The sequence below is a fragment of the Rhinolophus sinicus genome, linkage group LG05 (assembly GCF_036562045.2).
Source record: "Rhinolophus sinicus isolate RSC01 linkage group LG05, ASM3656204v1, whole genome shotgun sequence".
Taxonomy (NCBI): domain Eukaryota; kingdom Metazoa; phylum Chordata; class Mammalia; order Chiroptera; family Rhinolophidae; genus Rhinolophus; species Rhinolophus sinicus.
The window spans coordinates 160,928,498-160,954,081 of NC_133755.1; the positions used below are offsets into that span (position 1 = coordinate 160,928,498).

Genomic DNA, 25,584 nt, shown 5'->3' on the forward strand with positions numbered 1-25,584 from the left:
AAGGGCAGTTTATAATCAGAATAAATGTGTAGGAACTGCTCTTCAAGTTGCAAGCACTTAAACTACTACCTATGAAAATAAGGCATTTAAAAGAGTTTTACTTAAGACTAAAAAGTCAGTGAACACTCCCAAAGCAATACCTGTATAACTAGGACCCAGGTCAATTCAACACTACCCCACACTCCCAAAAACAAGGGTAACTGCTATCCTGACTTCTAACTCCACAGCTTCGTTTGCCTGTATTGAAACTTTCTATAAAAAGAATTATACCATAGTTCTCTTTTGTCACTTACTTCTTTCACTCAACATTACAGGTGTGAGGATTTACCTATTTTTAAAAAGTATGTGTTGATGCTGTTCCAGATTACATGCAAGTTTCTAAGAGGACATCCGTGAGAAACCTACAGAAACTCAGCAGTTAGAAACTTCAAACACTTAGAAGAAAACCGTCCTCATTGTGTATTGCTATTGAATTAATCTTCCTGCAAAATATCTGTATTTATTCTACTACTACTAGCATGCCACAAATCCGCAAAAGACTACATAGAGCAGATGAAAATGGTTTGGTGCTGGGGAGAGGGTCCTAGGCCAAGAATCCAAAAACCTGAATCTATTCACTTTATGCCTTACAGTCAAGTGACCTTGAGGTTGTTCCTAAAACGTTGAAGTCCTTTGCTGTCAAATGGGACTATCCTGCCTATTTTCTATATCCCACCAGCCATATTCTTACGGAGACAGGTTAGTTAGCATGTTTTCAGGCAGACAGGGACGTCCCTGGTGGAATAAACAAAAATAGCCGTATCCTGAAACTCCAGGTTTTGAAATCACTCCTTCGCTCCAGGACAAAATGTAACAGCGCTTTCAAGTTAATAAATTATCTCATAAATCCCTTTTGGCTGGACAAAGGCGCAGATCCGATAGATAGGGATGGGTTCGTTAATCCCTTCAGGATGGACAAACAGGACAAACCTGATGGATGAATTCCATTAGAAGGTGCCAGCCCCCTTCCCCAAGCAGGCAAGGGAAGGTATAAAAGTAAGAACTTTTGCCTCAGTCACTGGGCACCCCCATTCGGGACCACCTCCCGCTTGGGAGCTCTGACCCTTTGTTTTCAATAAACTATCCTCTTTTTAAAAAAAAACTCCTCGCCTGTCCTTGGACCGTGTTTCCGTTCTTCGGTCTCACGAGACACAATCCTGCCATTCACAAAGAAAATATCCTACATCATTAGGACCCAAGCTAATAGCTGTGGAAACGTCTATGACTGTTAAATATCACAGACATGAAGGTGATGGTCATATAAACACGTTAAAAAAGGAAAATCATGACTTGACAAGTACCCACTTTTTTCTTTTGTTGCCAGGAGACTAACAATAATAAAAGTATTGTAGAAGTAAAAATGTAAAATAAATCATATAATTAGACATCTGAGTATTTTAGATTTCATATTCTTAATACATAAAACATATAAAATGATAATCTAGTTTCTTTTATCACCTAAGGAAAATATAAAATAATGTCTGTAATTAAACTGACAAATAAACATGCTCAGTTTATAATGAGCATATGTTATTGACATCTTATTATGATACTAAATTACACCATATCTGTTCATGTTTGATCTGATACTGGTTCCACTCCTACAAATCCCTGAAAGACAATCAAAGGAATTTTTGAGTCAGCAGCAGCAGCTAAGCCATACTTATGTAATCAGTTTTTCCGGCCCCTTTTGTAGTTGTGACACTCTTATTAAGCTTGATTTATAAAACATATTCTCTACCCTTACATTACACACACACACACACACCCACACACGTAAATTAAAAATAATTGTATTTAAGAATTTTCTGACGATTTGTGTAAAGATCACATGTTTGAGGTTGAATCTTAATCTAGTAAATTGAAAGGTCACTCCACTTTTCTGATATATTTACAGAGAAATCATTTTTCAGGCAACCTTGAAATATGGCGTACATTTCAAAAGCCATATGAAGTAAATCCTAACTAAGAAGGTTTAAAAGAAAGAAAAATAAAGCTTCCACTGGATGGAGCATAGCTTCCTCCTGCAGAGAGGGTTCCCTTTTCCTTGTGACGTCTGCCGAGGGAGAAGAAGAAGCACTGTTTCTATGGTTTTCAGCGTCTCAGTGGTGCTCGTCAGCCCTAGTAACCTACTTTTCCTTTTAGTTGTCAGAATCGATAACTATCACAATGAAACAGTACTTCAGTTAGCCTCGTGGCCGTGGGATAATCACGAGGGACAGCTCCATGAGGACAACTGACAAAGACCATCTATTTTATCAAGTGCTCCCTTCATTTGCAAGAAAATTTCCCAGGCAAACAAGGCACAGATCAAGTTATAGGCAAAGCCACTGGTACACAGTGCCGCAATCTGCTCAAGGAAAAAACAAAACAAAAAACAGAATGGTATGACATCCAGAATGATCTGACTCCCATTCCTCCAAGTATTTATAACTACAGAGGAGGCACCGGAAAAAAACTTTATCTCCATGCTTCGGCCCTTTAGCTATCCCCACCTGACTCCTCTCTCTCCAACAGTGTATTTCTCAGCACAGCAGCCAGAGAGATCCTTTCTAAATGTAAGTCAGATCATGTTGTTCCACTGCTAAAAACCCTCCCACGTTCTTACTGTGATCTACAAAACCCGAGGCGATGTAGGAACTGGCCCACTGCTGACAACGACCTCATCTCCTGTTGCTGCAGCCCTTGTTTATTCTACCCCCGCCATACCATCCTCCATGCAGCTCTGGGTACATACCATGCATGCTCCTGCCTCAGGGCCTTTGCAACTGCTGCTCCCACCACCTGAAATGCTCTTCCTTAGACACCCACACAGGTTGAACCTTCTTATTCTTCAGGTGTCCCTTTCCCACTGAGGTCTGACCTGTTCACCCTACCGAAAATTTCAACTCCTTCCCAATATTTTATATCTCCCTTATCTGCTTTCTATTTTCTCTTTAGTACAGATCACTACTATACTTATATTTTAGTGACTTATCTTGCCTCTCCCATGAGAAAATTCCAAAAGGCTTTGAATCAGAATTGTATAGACAGCTATTTCAGAATTTTAGCTAAGAAAGAGGTCGCCATCTAGTAACTGATTTCTATATGCCTTACCCTGGGTTACAGGCATTCTAGGAATTGGTCCCTCATTTCATTTTCACAGCATTCGCTTCATTTTATGAATAAGGAAATGGAGTCAAGTAACGTTCCTTTTGGGAAGTTCACAAGTGGGCAACCTGGAATTAGAACCCAGAGCTGACTCCAAAGTCTCTCTGTTCAAGTGTAAAATAACAACTTGGCAATATTTGCAATCCATTGCTGGGTTTTCTGGTCTAAAATTAAACTCTCCATTTACATCTCTAAACGAGAACAGAACCTTTGGAAAACCCATAGAGGCCGGCAGTGCAGTGCAGTGGGTGGAGCACGGTACTCTGCAGGTAAAAGTAACATCAGCAGCCTGGTTCTGTCACGTAGCAGCTGGAGGTTTTGAGCAACTCAAGGTCCTGCGTTGAGAACGGAATAATTCCAGCAGCATAGTCATGCTTCATGTTAAGGGAATCCCTCAGCGCAGGGTCAATCATTCCTTTAAACAGTGAGCTTAAAGTTTGCTTTCAGAATTTCATTGCAGTTTTTAAACCTGTTCATCGGTCAATAGCCCAGACTCTGGTCCTGCCAGGACTGGAGAGTGAAACTTAAGACACCACAACTCCTCGTGTCAAATGACTTCATTTAGAGAGGGAGATCACCTGCCACACCAGCAGTTGTGTTGTAGACGTGGGATGCGGTGAGACCTGTATTTCAGAGACGACTAGGTCCTGTCTGGAAATCAGACGAGCTCCCACCAGATGGACAGTGGAGCCTGAAATATGGTCTCTTTGGGAAAGAGCCAAGTTACCAAAAAGTGTGCTTCACTGTGAAACACAGATTAGCCCAGGCGTGTGTGTGTGTGTGTGTGTGTGTGTGTGTGAGATCTTTTAAAAATTAGAAAATGTAATTATAAACAGTGCTAACCTTGGCATTCATTTAGCAAGTATTACATAAAAATAGAGGTAGAACAGATGAAACTACCTAGAGCACGATTTAAGAGGACACCAACACACATTCTAGTCTTTTCTGCACATAACTACACTTATCCAGTCTTTGGTGATTTTTCTCTCAGAAGTAAATCTCTCCTGGATTGACTCTTGATGTTCAAGATTCTATATAGTTTAATAAGGTGTCAAAACTGTTGTAGCTTTTTCAGCTGTGTGCTGCTTCTTCTACCTTCAATACACTTAAGACAGGAGAGATCCCGACTTAATTTGTGCTCTCCTATTCCTCTCCCCACCCCACCCCCAACCCCACCCCACCCTCGACTCAACAATAACAACAACAAAGGAAACCAGGAGTGGTGGAAATGGATCCACACAGTCACACAGTTCATAGCCCACCCACCCAGCAACTCCATGCTGATGGACAGGTGGTGGTTTTCACATCCACGTTATCAAATAACTAATTGTTCCTTTTCTCCTATTCTGTATATTAGCCCCTTTACTACAAACCTAGACCCTTTATCAAGGGCTCTATAAACTTTTTTTCTTTTTCACCATGCATTGAATTCAAATAGTTTGGATTTAAACTATCCCATATTAAGTGATCTTTTCCTCAAAATAATGAAAATAGTTAATTAGAGTGTAAATGTTGAAGCTTGGTAGGGTAATTTCTTGTTTTTAATGATCTTTTGATTAGAATAAATCATGGATACAAATATGTAACATAACATAATGAATATTTAAGAACTCGCCTCGAAACCCATGCTTAAAATACTACCAATAATTGCATCTACCTCGTGCTTCTCCCTGCTTCTTCCACAGGTATCCACTCTCCTGAACTGCGTGTTAATCATTCTGATACTTTTGTTACTTGTGTGTATAAATATGCCTAAATTACATGGTTATATTTGCTCTGACGTTTAAAAAAAGGGTATCATTCTCTTTGTAGTGTTATTTACTTATTTACCCGTTATTATGTTTCTAGGACACATCTATGTTGTGTGAGCCTGTAATTCATTGATTTCACTGGAGTATACATTCTATCCCAATACCACATTTATTTATTAATTCTTTTATTGACGGACAATTGGGTTGTAAAAGACGTTCTTTGTATTACCTTGACAATTCAAAACTCCCCATGAGAGAGTGGTTAGGAGGAACGGGTTGCAGCTAAGGCTCAATCCCCCATGTACTAATTTTTGGAGGGAAAACAGGGACTCTGGCATCAGCTCTGGAGTTAAATCCTGGTTTACTTCTGGAAGTGAAGGACGTATTCACTTTCTTGATTGTGGCTATGGGATCTTGCGTGTACACATATGTCACAAGTTATTTAATTGTATAATTTAAATACGTGTAGTTTATTTTATGTAAATTATACCTCAATAACACTGTTTTAAAACAGAGAAAGATCTCAGTCTCAGTGTGTAAAAACTGGAACGAGTTACTAGAAGCACCCTCACTGGTTTGAATGCATAAAGCCTTGGAAATGATAGGCCCCCATCTTCTCATCCTTACCTGCAATGATACAGAGTAACAAGGGGCTACAAATCACAAGCAGTTCTGACTCCTCTGTGTTTCCACTGTGTCCTGAAATTACTCATCCAGAGACCCGGTAACAAAAGACTGCATCTCAAGTCATCATAAATGGCTTCTCGACCATCAGCTACCCTACACCAGGGACTGTCCATACACAGAGACCAAGCAGCACTTAAACGGTTTTTGAAAAATTGTCATGAGTGAATGAATACCAGACGAGTCAAAGATGGAGGGGAGAACGACAATAGTAAGCATAATGAAAAGGAACTTGGGTAAATTAGTAATCTTGCCCTTTTATTTAACCAATATTGTGTAGTGAAAAGAAAAGAAATACAAACCAAGAAGCCCTCCATTCGTGTCCTCCCTGATGCGTTCTAGCTATGTACTCGGGCAAGTTATTTCATAATCCGGAGTCTCAGTTTCCAGATTAAATGTCCCAGTTAAAATGATAGCAATAATTATTAACATACCTATTTCAAGGGAGTTCTTGTGGAAAACAAAATATAATTTGTGAACAAGTTCTGAAAATCTTCTAAAGTTTTCTATTATTATAAAGTTACTACTGGTATAACTGCTGGTAGTTCGACATACAGATAACCTGAGAAGACCCACAATCAGAAACTGTTTAGTAGTTACCAAAGCCTCTCAAATTCATTGCTTTAGGCACGAAATTCTACGTGGGTGGAATACAAGACTTAGATTGATTGGAAGAGTGGCCAAATTTTCATAAACACAGACATTGTCCACGAGTGATTTTCCTTGAAGTCTGGTTTGAAAAAAACAAGCAATTTAATAATATAATCATCATTATTTGAGCACATACTATGCACCAGGCACCGAGCTAAGGACTTTACAAATATAAATTCACTTCAATTTCACAACATCCCTCCAAGGTAGGTAAGGTAGTCATGTAATTTATTATCAAAACCAGATGCCTTTGAGAGGGAAGGGGGCGCTATTAATAATTACACAGGGTAACAGCTGCAAACCAGAGCATGTGTTTTATAACTCTTTACAGTTGAAGAAACTGAAACTCACAGGGAGAAGCAATTTTCCCAAGGCCACTCAGGATCAACAGGTGGGAAAACAGCCACAAACCGGTACTCTCAAACATCATGTTATATAAGCCTCCGACATTTGCAATTAATTACAGAGCAAAGCTACCGTCCTTTTGTCTTCTTCAAAGTCCTCCTTTGATTTAAATATTTCTTATCAATGAAGACTAAAATAGATCCCGAGATGCCAGTTTAAAGAATAACAGGAAATAGAAAATTTCAGTTTCTACCAGTACCATTAAAGCCAACCGTTTATTGCCATAATCCCAGTCCTATTTATCTGTTTGCAGACGAATTTTACACAAGTGATTGAGTAACTCATGACTGACATCCTTTCTGCTGGGACAATGAGGCCTCTATGGATGTTTCTGTGATTCAGTGAACATATCATCAAATATAACCTCCAACAAAGGCAGTTGGAGAAATTGCCCTATCAACTCACAGGAAGTATTCTGGCATCTATAACTGAACTTCCTTCAAATACCTGAATACCCTCTTTGGTAGCACCTGGTACACACTGAAAACTAAAAGAACAACAAAATGTCAAGACTAGAACACTAAAGCAATGACTTACTTTTTGATTGCACAGATGAATAAAAGGGTATTTTGTGGGATTTCTAAATCCCTTTGCAGACAGCATTTCTCATGCAGCATGTTTAATATTTAGATGATATACACAACAAATTGAGTTGGAAATATTTCAAACTAGTTTTTTCTTGCCGCACTACATCACTACTTTGAAAGATATATGTGGATATCATTAGCAAAATACCTTTCTTCATACCATAAACTCGAGTCTTACTTGGTAAATGTCTTGCATTAGAATAATTATTCTAGAGCAATCATCTAGAATAAATAACCAGAACAGATGTCTCCTAGGTTCTCTGTTCTAATTTATATTATACTTAACCTTTGCCTTATTAGCAACTCTCATTTTGGGAGAGTGCTTCTATCCTGAGCACGTAAGAGACACTTAATGGTTGTTGAATGCAAATCAGATGCTTTTCATTCTACCTCTTTTGATGTCAGCACATTTGGAGCCTCAGCATTCCTAAGCATTTAACTTCTGTGTCCCTTCTTCTGCTCTCCTTACCATTCCCCCACCTCCACCTCCTACCTAGGAAATCCAAGGAAAAGGGTTTTACCAATAGAATTTTCCATCTTACCTGACTTCTACATACTCTGTATTTAAAAATGACCCCAACTGTTACAGCCATTTTTTAGAAACATGGATTGCAAATAGGGGCCCTGGTCTTAACATGGAGACCATACTGCTGGCTGGGAGCTCCTTTACAGTGACTGGATTTCCATCTGATTTCAAATGCCAACATGATCATATATTAAATGCCATGAAGGTTGAGTTCTATTTCTGGACTTTACATACTGTTTTTAATATGCTGTCCTCCTTGTCTGATGGGTCAGGGGCCTCACTGGAGTCATTCCTGACTCTCCATTTTAGTACCTGGCCAGTTCTCCTTCCTCACGGCTCGTCTATCGCACAGCTTGCCCAGTTATGGGCCTCAGATCGATTCTCTACTTCTCTCCTTCCTCCTCCCACCCTCCAAAATAACTCCAAACCAAACCAAAACTAAACCAAACTACTCAAGTTTTTACTGGTATTGTGTTAATTTTATAAATTCACTTGGGCAAAATTGACAGCTTTTTGATATTGAGTCCTCTAATCTAAGAGCACATGCTTTTTGATTTATTCAAATTTCATTTGTGTTCTTCTATAGTATTTACAATGTTTTTCATATACATCTTATACTTTTCTTATTGAATTTATCCCTATTTTGTCAACTATAGATATTTTAAATAGATTTTTCTATCATATCTTCTAACTTGTCTTTGTAGGTATGAAAATTCATTTCTATATGTTAATTTTGTACCTTACTATGTCATTGAATTCCGCTATTGATAGTTGTAAATTTTTATTTTCCTGGATTCACCAAGTGTACAAACTTACCACGTACAAAGAATGATAACATAATCCCAATCTTTCCTATTTTTGCACCTCTTATTCCACAGCTTTTCTAACTGATCTGGCTAGTTCTTCCCATGCAATGCAGTAATAGTAACAGTGAATGTCCCTCTCTTGTGCCTCATTTTAATGAGAATGGTCCATTAAAAATTATGTTGGATTTGGTGACAAGACAGATAAATGTTGTTCAGTTATGAGTATACACTTGTTCCTACGCTATTGAGTGTTATTATCAAGAATGGCTGTTAAATGTTATCCAATACCTTGCCAATATCTATGGTTTTGATCTGATTTTTCTCTTCAAAACTATTCGTATAATGATCACATGACTGGATAACCTAACACGGGACATCCTGTGCATTACTACTGAAATAAATCCAGGTGGATTTGGAGTATTTGTCTTATAATAAACTGCTAGGTTATGTTTCCTAACGTTTTATTTAATGACTTCTAATGCCAAAATTCATGAGTGAGATTGGCCAGTTAATTTTCCATTTTGTGCAATTTTGTCAGGTTTTAGCATCAGTGTTAAACTAATTTATTAATAAAGAAATCACACCTTTTCCTTCTTGGTTTTTGCTCTACAAGTTAAGCATCAGATTAACCTACTCTTTAAAAATTTTAGTACAACCCTCTTGAAACCTTCTGGGTTTGATTTTTTTTTTTCCAATTTTGCTCAAAGTTTTTTTTTACAGTTTCACAGTTTTCCAGCTTTATTGAGATATAACTAACATATAACATTGTGTAAGTTTAAGGTGTACAATGTATGCTTTGATGGATGTATATTTTGTGAAATGATTGCCACAAGAAGGTTAATTAACACAGACATCACCTCACAGAATGACCATGTTTTTGTCAATTTGGTGTTATCTTTGATAATATTTCTCTATTTGTGTAAGTAGAAATCAGTCTGTTAAAATACTCCCTTTCTAGAAGTCAGGTTTGGTATATTACATAAACTAGAAAATTAGTTTTATCATCATCTAAATAACTCCATCTAACAAAAAGTGATATATACAATTTTTATTCCTAATCATAAAATCCTCTACTTAAAAAATGTGCTAGTAACTTCCTATTAGCTATGCAATTAAAGCCCCTTCAGTTATCACTGCCCCTCTGTGATCCTACCTCTGCCTCCCTCCACTGCTACTCCTGTTAGAACTCTTGGTTAACTCTAATAGCCCCAGAGCTGTTCTACCTAATGCCTACTCTGATCCTTCTCAACCTCACCTCCCAAGTGCCTCAGCCCCCACTCTCAAGGACATACCCTGGACTTAATCATTACGTGATATCTGAATTGAGGCTTTAGAAGTGGTTCAGGAATTGGTAATCCTATAGAATTTGCTGAAGGTATGAGAAAAAGAAAAGAATAAGAATGCACCCAACATTTTTGACTTAAGCATCTGGTAGAATGAAGTTGTGGCTTACTGAGGTAGGGAAAAACTATAAAAGGAACAGATCTATCTATATCTACCTATTTATTTATCTACCGATAGATAAATACATAGGTATATAGGAATGTGAGTCACATATTCGGGTTTGAATAACTAAGATACCTGTAAGACATTTAAGTAGAGACAGATAGCAAGCAGATAAATGCATGAGTCTGAACTAGAGATAAAAACTTAGGAAACTTCAATACATGGAATTTAACACCACAGGACTCAATGAAATCACCCAAGGAGTGAGTCTGTTTCAGAGAAGCAGAGGTACTATGTTATACCAATGTGGGGGAAGAGCATCTAGCAAATGACTGAGCAGCAAATGACTAGCCAATGAGGGAGGAGGAAAACCAGGAGTGTGTGGTCTCATGAAAGCCAAGCAAAGAAAGTATTTTAAGGGGAAAGAAATAATAAAGTATGTCAAATGCTGCTGAGAGGGTAAGAGGAGGCCTGAGAATTAACTATTAGATTTGGCAATGTAGAAGTGATGGGTGGACTTAACAAGAATAGTTTCAGTAGTGTGCTGCGGATAAAAGTTTGTTTGAAGGGGGTTCAAAGGAGCTGGTGAGGAAAGGCTCTGCTGACAGCAAGTCTAGACAGCTCTTTGGAGAAGTTCTATTATAAAGAGGAACTGAAAAATGTGTCAGAATTTGGAGGAGGATGAAAGGTCAAAGGAGGGTTTTCTTCAAGATGAAAGAAAATATAGCATGTTTATATAATGACAGTTATGATGCACTAAAGACAGAAAATTGATTAGGCAAAAGAGAGAAGGGGTAAATTACAGGTATGAAGTCCTTGAGAGGGTAGCCTTAATCATTCCACCAGAAAAATATTGAGGGCCTACTACATGCCAGGTCCTAGTCTAGGCACATGGGGTTCAACAAGGCAGAACAGAAGCAAGGACTGTTCACCAACTGCAATGGCAGGAAAGGGTCAGTAGTTTATAGGAACAGATGCAAGCAGTTTGATAAGTTTGGTTGTGAAAGAACATGCCTTCTGATTGTTTCCCCCCCTAGTGCAGTAAGTCTCAAAGACGGTGTCTGAGAGTAAAGCAAAGAAAGTGGTGTTTGAAGATTTCAGAAGAAGGTGCAAAATACAATTTGGGAGACTGGAAGAGTGAATTCATGAGTTAATAAGGATGGCTGGGCAGCACTTCAGGTTTAAGGTCCGACATCTATAGTGAGACCAGCCAACATAACCTTGTGTTTTTCTCTACACTTGTTTCACTAGTAAGTAAGGCTTTAGTGCAGAGCAGGGGGAGAGTTGGATCAGACTGGAGTTTGGATTTCTCCAGGAAACTGGCAGAAGGAGAGAGGGGCCAGCAGAGTTGAATACATGTGCGAATAACATAAGCTGGGGAAGAATGACGGAGGGCAGGAAGAGAGTACAGTCAATAGATTCGAATTTCTCATGAGGTCAAATAATTTTTGTAATGGGATTCTAGATGGATTAAGCTGGAAAGATAGATGGAATTGTCTTTGACTCATCTTTTTCTCCTAAGTTCAGCAAGTTCTGTAGGATCTACTTTCAGAATAAACCTAGAACCTCCACCAGTGCCACCTTGGTCTGTATCTGGCCTAGATTACTGCCCCCACCATCCATATCTTGCCTGGATTATTGCCATAGCCTATTGACTCATCTCTGCTTCCATCTTCAACTCTCTAAAGTCTTGTCTCCATACAGTGGCCAGACAAATTGCATGAAATTGTACATCAGATCACTCTACTTTCCCTCAATTCCAACAGCGCCTCTCTATCTCATCCAGGAACAAATCCAAAGTTCATACCATGGCTGATTAGGTCCTATGTTATCTGGCCCTTAGTCATCTCTCCAAAGTCATTATCACTTCTGTTCCCCTTACGCACCGCCCGCCACTCAGGTTATAGTCCGCTTTGGCTATTCCTCCCACAGAATAACCATATTACTGTCTCCAGGCCTTTGCACTTAGGATCTCTTCTTCCTAGAAAACTCTTCCCAAAGATAGTCACATGCGTTTTCCCACACTTCATTTCGAGGTCTGCCCTAATGTCACCCTCAGAGGGTCCTTCTTAAACACTCCATCTAAAATAGCAGCCCTGTCTCTCTGTAACTCTCCTTACTATTGTTTTATTTTTCTTCATAATGCTCGTCACCACTTGGTATTATACTTGTTTGTTTACCATCATTTTCCCTCTGATGGCAGGGCCTTTGTCATTTTCACTTGATGGATCCTCAGGATTTACAACAATGCTTGGCATATTGGAGACGTTAAATAATTATTTATTGAGTAAATGAATGAACAGCATGCTCAAAAAGAGCTGAGAGAGAAATTTTATTCCACTCTCCACTTTCTATATAAGAAAACGAACGCACTGAAGGGTCAAGTGATACATCCAAAGAAACACAGCAAGTGGCAGAGCTAAGACTCGACATCTGTCTCCTAACTCCTAGAATGCCACCATGTCTTAACTTCATCTCTTAACTTCCCACTTCCTCACCATTCACACAGCCACTCCTTTGGTCTAGGTCCTTAGTATGTCTCAGCCGTTACAACAGCCCTGTAACTATTCCTCTTACACACCTTACCCTCTCCCAAGCCCTCCCCCATCTCCCAACTGCCCAAGTCAGAAGAATTCCTCTTTCACATGTTACTATATGACAAATACTTATTGTAGCAGGTAATATATATACAAAACATTTTTCTGGTTAGTTCTCCCTACTCAAGACCTGTAAGTTCCTTGAGGCAAGTACAGATATCTTATTAATCTTTGCATGTTGCAGTATCTGGTATATATCATATATCCTTAAGAAACATTTGTTGCACTGACTGCTTCTTCTTCTTGGAATGTTCTAATGTTCTCCAAGATTTCTGTGTGGCTCATTCTTTTAACCCTGGTCACCTTTTTGCTCAGGAAGGCATACCCTTTTAATCTGGAATTGCAACCTCTCCTCTGTCTTATTCTGCTTTATTTTACTGCAGAGCACATATCATTTTCTAGTACAGCATCATTGCTTATTTACTCTCAGTGTCTAACCATTAAATCAAAGTACCACTGAGGGCAAGGATTTCTTTCGTTTGCTTCATTGTTACATACCCAGCACCTAGGATAGTCCCTGGCACAGGAGGTGCTTAATAAATACTTGTTTGAAAAATGAGTTATAATTCTGTGCTTAAAGTAGCTCTGTTGAGGAACACACTGCGGAGGAATAAAGGAACATGTCTTGTTCCAAATTCCCACCACCAGTGGCTGCATAGCTTGGAAGCATCAGCGCAACATCGCGATATGGTGACTGGTGGTGAGGGTCACAACGATTAATAACGACTTCTGGTTCACTTAGTAGTGAATGTTTACTTAGTAGTAACTATTCAGGAAATGACTACTGAATGAATGAGCCAGCTTAGCAGCTAATCATGCACGAAACACTGTGTGAGATGCACTCGAATGAATCCTCACTTTGACCTGAAGATACTCAAGCTCTAGTTAGGGAGAGGGACCCATAGAAAGTGGGAGAGAAATCACAAGGACATACGAAGGTTAATTTCCATACCACCCTTGTCACTGAAAGCATTGCTAAGTCTTGTTAACTTTATATAGTGAAGAAGAAGAAAAAAGCATATACTCTGGTACAGAGCACTGTAATTAACCCAATAATTATGAATAAACAAAAAGATGGAGAATGTGCTCCAAGACCATCAAATTAGATATACAACAGTGGGATGGGAAGTGGGGGAGTTTTTGTTGCTTCATGGATCCAAGAAATTGCAGAAGTTAATACAACACTGAATGATGTAGGGTAACAGATGAAAGCTGAGCAGGATGGGAGGGAGGGAGAGGGAGAAGGAAGGAAGGAAGTTAATGTGACGGGGTAATATCATGTATAATTTGTTAGTTGATTTTTAATTAATATATAATCTTTATAATTAATTGATACATTACATGATTTGACTTGTATTTTATTCTGAAACAAATTTCATGACAGAAACTATCTTGAGAGGACATTTGGACTTAATGATTTAGAAATTTTTGAACATACGCAACTTGGTTCTAAACACTTAAGAAAAAAGTTTCCCTTAAATGTCACTAACAATATATTCCAAGGATTTCAAAATACTTTCAGCCAAGGATATGTAACAGTGAAGGAAGGTAAGATTTGAAAGCAGCTAAGTGCTTTCACGAGGGCTCAAATATAGGACGGCCATGAGTCCAGCCGCTGTGACAGAGCCTGTAACTCAAGGTCTTTGGGGAGCCCAGGACACAGTCTCCCCATTAGCATACACAGCAGGGAAGGCTCCTCCATAGTCCAACACTCCCATTTTACAGAAGGAACCTGTGGCCCCAAGAGGAGATCTGTCGAAGGTCCTACAATCACCTCGGGTTCCCACTCTAGTGGTCCCAGTGTTACCAAACCATACCAAGGTACTTCTTATGCTTACTAAGATACGTCATGTCATATCACATAAAGGATGACATTCATCTGTGTGTGTACACACACACACACACACACACACACACTATATTCCTTTACATATGATCATTATCTGCTGACTCATTTTCAACATGACAGGAGTCTTGTTTTCTTAGGGGTAATGATTTGTCCACACTCTCTCACACATTCGGAAGAAGGCTGCCTGGAGGGGTCTGTGGCAATGCACACAGGAGTAGAAACTACTCCATAGAAACTTAACTTCCCTCAGATTTAAGTGTCATGGTTAAGTAAATAGCTATGTGAGAATTTAGAAACTACATTACTGTCTTCCAGAAGATCTTAGGATGTTGTCTTGGTAAAGCCAATTTGCCACCAGGAGACTGTGTACTCCTGGATATTCACAACTTGTATAATCACGCTGCACCCAGAAACTACCTCTGTGTCACTGGGTCCCACTATAAACTGAAAGCTCTTTCTTCTCTGTGCATCAGTGAAAGGCTAAAGTATATCTGGATTAAAAAAAAAAAAATCTCACAGATGAGGGAGATGGAGAGACACCGTTGATCAGGGTACAAGCTTTCAGTTTAAGATGAGTAAGCTCTCTGGGATCTAATGTACAGTATGGTGACTACAGTTAATAATACTACGTTGTGTACCTGAAATTTGCTAAGAGAGTGGATCTTAAGTGTTCTCACCACACACACACACACACACACACACACACACACACACACGGTAACTATGTGAGGTGATAATGTGTTAATTAACCTGATCATGATTATTTCACAAAGTACACATACGTCAAATCATCTTTAAATATATACAATTTTATTTGTAAATTATACTTCAATAAAACTGAAAAAGTTTTTAAATCAAAATAAAACAAAATCCTCACTATATAATTCACATTCTGATTTTTATTTTTCTTACTTATTCCAAAAAGAGAAAAAATAAGTTTTTAAAACTAAAGACCAGATCAATTTTGAAATAGCTGCTTTGAGTATTATAGAGAGACTTTCTTTGTATATTTTGGAGACTCAAAGGACTAACCTAATTAGAAAACTATAAATTTAAGGTAGTAATTTTTGATCAACTGTTATCTACTTTTTTTCTCTGATGTTACATACTTGAGGAAAGATAATATATTTTGAATAATGTTCTCCAAACATTAAGACATTGATATATTGAACTAATTCCACTGAAAAATTTCTTAATTTAAAATGGTTTCTCAACCAAACCCTGTTCATTAAACCTTATTTGTTTAGTAATTTGTGTAAGTCAACACTACTAAATAAAATGAAAAATAAAACTATGGAAGTTAAAAATCTCCACACATTTTTATTCTTTCATGTGCATTTAGTACCGAGAAAATATATTTGTCTTAAGTAATTTGTACAAAGCACAAGAGATGGCATGAGAAAAAGGAATGCAAATATGAAACAGCATCATAAAAGAGAATTGACCAGTGCTATAACAAGCAAAAGCCCTGCCTATGTTTGATCTACGTGAAAACACTGACTAGTGTGAAGCAATGACTTTTTCCTGTTGTACTTTGAGATCTTCGTAATCTAACTGGGGTCTTGATCACATGAAAAAGCAAAGAAACAGTAATAAGATTTTTACTTCTACTCAAAAGAGAATATTCAAAATACACAAATACACTCATTATGCCCCTTTAACAAATTCCTTGGATCAGGACCTTACCTTAAAAAAAAAAAAAAGACTAATTTTAGACTTAGAGAAAAGTTACAAAGATAATATTGAGAATTCCTGTGTACCCTTCACCCAATCTCCCTTAATGCTGACATGCTACATAATCAAAGTACATTTCAAAACTACAAAAATAACTTGGGATAATACTATTAACTAAAAAAACAGACTTTGTTCTGATTTCAGTTTTTCTACTTATGTCCTTTGTCTGTTCTGGAATCCAGTCAGGATCCCATGTTGAATTCAGAAGCCTTACCTTTTGCTCTGTTTCTTCATCCTCATCTTGATACTCATCACAGAGAGGACTAGAGTTGGCGGTAAAGGTGGGTCCCTGGGAGTAGTACTGAGAACTCCGGTAGCCATCCCGCCGCAGTTTATCACATTCTGCAGAGCGACAGGTGGGGAGGGAGAAAAGGTATTAAAAACCAGAATCTGTTTACTCCTCATTAGCTACTTTTTCTAGTAATATTTCTTTAGGCATAATAGAACTTCAAAATAATAATATTAATAATGAAAAGGATGATTAAAAATGACGAAGAATTAGTAAAGCACCTACTATACACGACACACCATGTTAATATATACTTTAAAGGGATTACCTTCAGACTTCACAATAACCCTTAGCCAGGCTGAGGGTAATTAAATTATTCCTTCTGTAATGTTATACAAGTAAGCAGTGGACTCAGATTTTGAACCAGTGTCTTACTATAATTTTTGACACACAACAATTGATTTTGTAATTCAACATCAAAAACCACAAGCAATCTTCATGCTACGCTTGTTTCCTAGATTCATCGTTTGGAAGTGACATGAGAAATCATGGACTACAATGCTCTCATTTTTTTGTTCTCAATTTAACTTTGATGCTAAACAGCCTATAATCACTGAGTGGAATTTCATATGAAGCTGGTGGCAGGCTAAGATGTCTGCCAGTCCACAGAGGAATGCCTGGCAGCACTGAGTGGGAGGTAAGTAGGGGGCATGGCGCCCTGGCACACAGGGGGACTGAGGCCACTGGCTGCTTAGAGACTAGGGATTGTCTTCCAGGAGGAATTATTGAATTGATTACGCTCATCAGTGGGGGGTAAGGGGGTGGGGGGTAGGGTGGGGTGGGAGACAGGCAAGTGCTGCAAAAAGAGTTCTAATAGCTTTTTTAAGCCCCAGGAGCTTTCCAATTACCCAGGCGCCATCTTAGAGGAGCATTTGCCTTGCAAAAGCAGTCGCCACCGAGTTCCTTTAAATATCCAGCTTACTAAAGGACTGCAAATTGTGTTTGGAAAAGTTTCCTCTTTGCACAGCTTTAAAAAACTATGCACCTAAAGGCACAGGACCAAAGTAGGGCATCTTCAGAAATCCTTTATAACACTAGGATCTATGGTTATTTCTCAAAGAGGAGACAAGCAGTGGCTTTAGTGGAGGTATAAAAATTCTCCAACTGGGGAATAAAAAAAGCCCTCACTCTCTTTTTCTATCCCACAGTGGCAGTGGATAGAGCAAGTTTCCAATCCAGGACTACAAATCAGATTTTTAAAAATCCCATGGAAATAGTCTTGAGGCTCTTTTAGAATGCCAAACTAACATAAAAAGGCACACATAATGAAAAGAGAGCTAAATATTATTACTGCAGTCACTTATAGGCTACATAATTTGTGAGCTGCACTGGTAACCCCTCTTAATATTGAGCAAAATGGACATTAAAAAGAAAATTCTGAAACTTCCAGAATACAACTTATTTTTTTAATGAGGATTTACTCATGCTATTCCAACCGTTTTCAATGAGAGATATTTGACAATTTCTCTTAAAAAAAAAAAAAAAAAAGTACAATCAGAATCTATACTTGCTACAGAGATAGTGTTACATAAAGCATGATTAGTAGTTTTCAAAAGCTGTTCTGTGCAGTTTTGGGATTCTGTAAATGTTTTGATTTTTTTAAAAATTACCTTAAAGCTAGGATAAAAAAAAAAAAGCACTCAAGCTCAATAGTTTTACATTTCATTAACTTGTGCTACTATATTAACTTTTCTGTGGTCCTATAAAACTGAAGTCTCCTAAAAATTCAGGGTGAACCTTGTAAAACAAACCAATAAAAACGGTTACCACTTGCAACTACTTACCATGTAATTCAGTATTTTCAAATACTTGCCAAGCAAAACAAAATACAAAGTGAAGGACAAGGCCCTTTTAAACTAAGTCTTTCTGTTGGTCAAAATAGTCTTTTTCCTCTCACTAACTGACCCTATAGTAAGTATAAGTTTGGAATTATAAAATTTTATAATTTTAAAATTCTGCTTTATGTATTGGGTACCATGTCAGATTGTATTTGAAAAAGATTCCTTTGCTAGAAAATAAGGATTACAGAGCTAGATTCTCTCCAAAGGTGATATTAGTTCTGTTATTCTTGACAAAATATTAAAAATAGCTAAAACTACTTGATGCATGTTAAATCTTAAAATACCAAAATATTGCAAAATTATCCATATGTTAAAAGCATGAAAGTCTGTCAATTATTAGTACATACAGTGTCACCTTTTGTGCCTAGTTTAAAAGACAATGCCTCCTTTTTAAACAATGAAGTTTATATCACAGAAATGTTTAAATAGTAGACTATCAAAGGAAATGTTGGATCTAAGATTAAACTCAGCCACATAAATTTATGACAGATGACCAATCTTCTGACTCTTATCAAATTTCTGAAATCTAGTAAATTCATTAATAGCCATTATCACTTATTCCAACTCCAGGGGAAATCTAAAAAAATTTTTCTTGTCAAGTTGCAACAGCTCTTAGTGTCTAAAACCATGGTTTTGTTGATTAAAATCCGAGTTTATTATCTGTAGAGTGAGATATAAGTAAGTTCAAGCCATCATGAATAAACAAAGATTTTTCAAACACTAAACTGAGTAACTGAAAGGCAAAGAATAATTTAAAGCCAGATTATGCCAGCAACTACAGGCTAGAAACAAGATACTAAATGTAATAGAAGATCTGTCTTTAACACATACTCGCCTTGCAACAGAAATTTAGAGTAAAACCCCATTATTGTTCTGCTTAGATAAAGGTGTCACTGTTCGTTGTATCCTCTGGTTTCCCAGCCAGAAATTTCCTCCTCTTTCCTTTCATGTCCAACTATTTGCTTCAGTGCAAGAACAGTGGACAAACATTTCTTGGTAGACTAAAGTTTTAAATACAAATAACAACAACAGCAGTAATCATAATAATAATAAAAATAATAATATCATAGAACTAGATGGTTATCTAACCATCTCATGAATTTAATACTGCTTTGACCTCCAAATCTTCACTCATTAAAGCTATTCTTTAGACTTCTCATGTTAATATTTTAGACATGTTAATAGAGTCTATTGCAAGAAGCTTTAAAGAGTTCTTTTCGAAATAGTTTTCTCTACTAGAAATCCATGATGAACTTCCACTTTCTATGTTTTGTTCCTAAATTTATTGAATCAGTCACAATAAGCTAGACTGTATAGCAGTTAGAAACAGTTCAAAAATCTCAGTGGCTTAACACAACCAGAAGATTCCTGGACATTCACCTCGTTCAAGCAGAGCTAACAAGGGCTCTGCTCACCAGTCACTCAGGGGCCCGGCAGAGTGAACTTCTACCTCAGTCACAGGGCAATGCATTAGAACGTGGGACCTTGCACATTGGCCCTTGGAACTTCTGCCAGAAGCACCCAGGGTTTACTTCCGCTCCCATTTCTTTGGAGAAAACAAGCCCCATGGCTATACTTAACTTTAAAGGGACAAGAAAGGGCAATCTTACCTCAAAAGCAAAAGGGAAAATGAGAATATCTCCAAAAACAGCTCTAATGACTTTTCCAAACAGAGGGACAACACTCACTATAAGATTTTCCAGATTCTTGTTACCCTTTTCCCAACACTTATTTAATGTTTATTTTTAATCCTTGAATGAGGCTGAGAGGCTTTTGAAGTGAAATTTGCAACAACAATGAAAACCTACCCTTCTGTGTTTCAGGAACAGGTTAACCATGGGAGGGACTCTACATGGAGGAGTGTCTAGGATCCAGACAGACCTGGCACCACTTGCTACCTGTGAGACCTAGGGGACAGCATTGTGACTTCCTGGTAGCTCAGATTCCACCGCTAAAGCTGGGACATTACTGCTTCTGGGCAGCTGTTGTAAGGACCTAATCATTCAACAAATATTTCCAAGTGCTCTGCTCTCTGAGGTGAGAGACTAGGCAAAGGCAGGCCAGAATTTGGCAGAGAACTATCCATATGGCAGGTGCTCAAAAAATGGTCATTGCTGTGAGAATTTACGCATAAGCCGTAACACCTCAAACTCTTCCACTTATCAAATGTATTAAATACATAAAAGATTTGCTTGGCTTCACAATTATTTATGATTCTACCATTTTACAAAGCTGGAGGCTACATTTTCATAAAAACAACATGAGGCTGTATTTTTTTCCCCCCTAAGTACCGTGTTTCCCTGAAAATAAGATCAGGTCTTACATTAAGTTTTGCTCCAAAAGACGCATTAGGGCTTATGTTCAGGGGATGACCTCCTGAAAAATCATGCTAGGGCTTATTTTGTAGTTAGGTCTTATTTTCGTGGAAACATAGTATGTACTACACTCATACTGGGATTCTCTTATTGTCAATGGCCTGAGTATTTATTTCTAACTCCTCTCAATCCAAAAATAGAGCTAAAATACTTCAATTGATCTAACTGCAGAATTTCTAAGGTTATTACCTAATTAGTTTTACATAATTTGAAGCCTCATAACTCAGGGGCATTTTTACACAGGAAGAGTATCAGGCAGGTGCTTGGTAAATATATGAGATGTGATCAAACAATACAGTGAATGTTTAAATAACAAAAAAAAATTATTATAGTAAAAGACACATTGCCATTAATTCCCCTCAAAATACTCCCCCTTGATTCGAACACATTATCCCATCATTCTTGCCACTTTCTGAAGCAGTTCTGGAAGTCCTCTTTCATGAGGGTCTTTAGTTGCGCTGTTGTGGCTGCCTCGATGTGCTGAATCGATTAAAAACAGTTTCCTTCCATGGTCATTTTGACTTTGGGGAAGAGCCAGAAGTCAAATGGTGCCAGATCCAGTGAATAAGGTGGATGAGGACACACCATAATTTTTTTTGACAGAAATTGCCATACCAGAAGCAATGCGTGACACGGGGCGTTATCATGATGGAAGATAAAGATACTCACGAAAGAGGACTTCCAGAACTGCTTCATAAAGTGGCAAGAATGATGGGATAAGTGTGTTTGAAGTGAAGGGGAATATTTTGAGGGAGATAAATGGCAATGTGTCTTACTGTAATACATTTTTTTAATTTAAACATTCACTGTATCTTTTGATCACACCTCATATTTAATATATCGTAATTACTAAAGCAAGGAGAGGAAGGGATAGAGGTTCTTTGATCTGCAAGTATGTGTTATGGGGTTGAATTGTGTAACCCCAAGAAGATATGTTGAACCCCTGGTGCCTATGAATGTGACTTCATTTGGAAATAAGGTTTTTCAGATGTAATCCTGTTAAAGTGAGGTCATTAGGACAGGCCCTAATCCAAAGTGACTGATGTCCTTATGAGAAGAGAAAACAGAGACACCAGGATGATATGAAGACACAAAGGCACACAGACACAGGGCAGACGGCCATGTGAAGAAGGGGGCAGGGACTGGAGTTATGCTGCCAGAGGCCAAAGAGCACCTGGGATTACCAAAAACTGGAAGAGGCAAAGAGACATTCTTCCCTAGAGGTTGGAGGGAGCACGGCCCTGCCAACACCTTGATTTTGGACTTGTAGCCCCCAAAACTATAAGACAATAAACTTCTGTTGTTTTAAGCCACTCAATTTGTGATACTTTTGTCATGGCAGCTCTAGGAAATTAACACTAAGGAACCAGGAGATGCTAAGATGTGGAAGAAATTCATAAGTATCTTCAATTCCCACAGAAATATTTTTAATTGTATGGAATACACAAATAAGCTTCTAGAACTAGTGAGTTTAGCAAGATGGCACGATAGAAGATCAATATACAAAAATCAATCACATTTCTATATTCCAGCAATAAACAATCAGAAATTAAAATTTAAAAAGATCATTTATAATAGCATCAAAAAGATGAACCACTCGGGGATGTATCTGACAAAGGATGTGTAAGACTTGCACACTCAAAACCGCAAAAACTCTGCTGAGAAAATATTAAAAGATCTGGATAAATCAAGAGCTAGCCTGTGTTCAAGGACCAGGAGACACATTACTGCTAAGATGTCAATTCTATATTTGAGTAGTGTGAGCTAAGTCCTAGCACCTTGGGGAAGGGGGTGGGCAGGAAGAAGGTGAGAAATGCAAGTGAGATTATGTTACTTCTCTGTTCAAAGTCTCCAGAAGCTACTCCCCGACCCCCTGCCTCCTGGTAAAAGCCAGAGTCCTTACAGTAACCTGCAAGGTCCTGCCTGTTCTGTCCCCCCTTCCCCTGTCTCACCACATCTCCTACTGCTCTCCCTCTTCATTCAGCCAAAACCACACTGCCCTCCAGCTCTTTCTCAGGGTGATGGAACCCACTTTCTTCGCTCAGATGTCACCACTCAGTGAGGCCTGCTTCAACACCACTCCCTGTTTCCTTCCCTACTTTATTTTTCTCTCAGCACTCAGGATCTTCTAACATGCCAGGTAGTTGACTATTGTTTCTGTTGGCTTTCTGTGCCCTCCTTAGAACATAAGCTCTATGAGGACAGGAATTTGTTTGTTCACTGTGGAATCTCCTGGGCTTGTAACAGTGCTTGGCAGGTAGTAGATGCTTCATAAATATTTGTGAATTAGTGGAGAAACGTGGGATGGGAAGCTTTGCTCTGGCATCATAATACTTAAGTAATGGAGGAAAGAGAATTATCTCAGTGGCTAATGACTTCTTGTAACTGATCCTGCCTCTTCAGCAGTCGTTGCTACTGTACTGTCTTTCAATGAAAGAAAAGAGTAATTCCTTACTTCTTTTCTTTCATTGAAAACATCAATTGAATCTCTATACTACGAGAGGCATGGCAGAGGATCTAAGGAAATATGCAATGTGGTTTATAACATTGAAGAGTTCAGGCTAGAGTGGAAGGTTTGAGTGACTAAGGAAGGCTCTGTGGAGGAGAAGGCTTGAGGCAAACCTCAAAGGAGGGTGGCATTTTGACTATGCTGCCTTGAAGTAGCACAGTAAGTCGGGTGCCCTGCAAGCATGGTGGCTGCCACTGTGGTCCGGTAGGAGCTGGACTGCCATCGTCTGTAAGAGAACTTGGAACCTGGTGATGGTAATATATAGTATACATTATCATGTATAATTAATATACATTTAAGAATTTATAAAATACTTTCCATATGGGATCAAAGCATTTTCTTTCCCATGTTAAAATGCTGAGTCTGCTAACATTTTCATGACCTGTATGAGATACATAGCGCTTTCACCTGTAGACCTTCTTTCCCTTTGAGGAAAAGAGAATAGTCCTTCTCTATTTACCCAAAAAAATCTGAAAACATTTATACATAAAGACACGTGTGCTCCAATGTTCACTGCAGCTTTGTTTACAGTGGCCAAGACATGGAAACAACCAAAATGTCCTTCGATAGATGAATGGATAAAGAAGTTGTGGTACATATACACAATGGAATACTATGCGGCGGTAAGAAAAGATGATATAGGAACATTTGTGACAACATGGATGGATCTTGAGAGTGTAATGCTGAGAACAGTCCTTCTCTAATCTTAATTCACTAGGCCTTAAATACCAGTATTCTTTAAGATGAACACTTACTTACTTCATTTTGTACTCACATATTCTTGTTATGAAAATGTAAGTGTAGAGAAAAAACTATAATAGAACTAGTTTAACACCATTTCTTTCTAGGAAAGAGTTGAAGGGCACTAAACCCCAAAACTGAATGTACTGATTTGCTAGATAAAGGCTAGTGTTATTGTAGACATTGATAAGTGTGGTACAGAGCTATGGAGGAGGGTAGCTTTCCATCATAAGTACTGTAATTGTCTGCAAGTTGTTACTCTCTGGAAAGTATATCAGCTTTGGGGCCAGAGCGCCTGGATTCTAATGGCTTCACCTCTGGGGACAAGTCTCTTTTTGTGTCTCAAGGTTTTTGCATATAAAATGTGGATGAATAAAATCCCCATCTCATAGGGTCATTGTGAAGAGTAAATAATTTACTGTATGTAAAGTGCTTAGAACAGTGGCTTATTCACAGGGAGCCCTCAAAGTGAAGAGTATTTATATGCAGTAGTTACTGTTCGGTCTGCTGAGAGTTGTCATCACATCTCGACTTGCCCCACTACAAAGGGTCACTTTTCTGGGGACCTTAGAGATTGGTCCTTGTGGCTGACAGATGTTTCTTGCTCAGAACCACACAGCTCTTTGATAGCCAAATGGGCATCTTTTGATGCCCGATTCCTGCTGAGATTTCTTTCCATGATGTTCTAAGCTTCTGGCCAAGGGAAAGCAGATATTATGTCTGTCTTATGGATTATGAAACCCAGGTGTCAAATTTTTGGTAGACCCTGGTTTCTAAAGTTTTATCCCCATTATTTATCCATCACATTATCAACAACAGTTAAAGGTCAGTATCTTTATCCAGGACCAGAGGACAGGGAGCACATGAGAAGACAATCATATATGTTTAGAAGAAAGTCAATTCCAGTCCAACAGCTGTATCGGCTATTAAATAGCTAAAGTGTGAGCTTTCAAGTAAGCACACAGAAAAAACGTACTGCACTCAAATAATATGCTTTGTAAACATTATAACTGATTTTCTCAATGAAAATCAAAACAAAATGCATTTTAAAACAAGAGGATTTACTTTCTAGTTCATTAATTTGTTGGGTTTGGTAATAGTGGACAAGAAAAAGAAATCACTGATACTGTAGTTAAGATTCTGCCTTACTAGTCACACACTGAATTTTCCAAAATTATATGTGTAGTTTCCCTAAATTCTTCAAAACAGTTGAACTTCAATTTATTTAAATTGTTTTCAAGAATCTACGAATTAGAACATAATTAAGAAACTATAAATGGTCAAATGTTTTTTACATTATTCAGTTATTTGTAGCATATCAAGTGAGTTAAAAACCTATGTTAAATCTTAAAGACACCAGAGATTTAATACAGATTTTTTTCAAAGGATATTTTCCTAGATAATTTGATAGCAATTTTAAATGACGGAGTCTAAATAAATATCCCCTTTTGGTTTAGTATTACATTAGTGATTCATTTTTTTTCTCCTCTCTCCTTTAGAGTTTTTATGTAGTTATACAGGGATACTTACAATGACATAAAAGCATATATGAAGTATTAAATCCAAATTTATCTTCTAATAAATGTGTATTTGAGTCCATAAGA

The 25,584-nt window shown here is 38.0% G+C and overlaps 1 protein-coding gene across 10 annotated transcripts in view; it reads right to left on the reverse strand.

Moving 5' to 3' along the window:
• The window catches only part of NHSL1 (NHS like 1), a 214,780-nt gene that overhangs the window by 23,027 nt on the left and 166,169 nt on the right, over nt 1-25,584 (reverse strand). For all 10 annotated transcript variants that reach the window (XM_074333631.1, XM_074333632.1, XM_074333630.1 and 7 more), the window contains exon 3: nt 16,440-16,567. In XM_074333631.1, the coding sequence (XP_074189732.1) occupies nt 16,440-16,567 (128 nt within the window). The remainder of the gene's footprint in view (nt 1-16,439; nt 16,568-25,584) is intronic.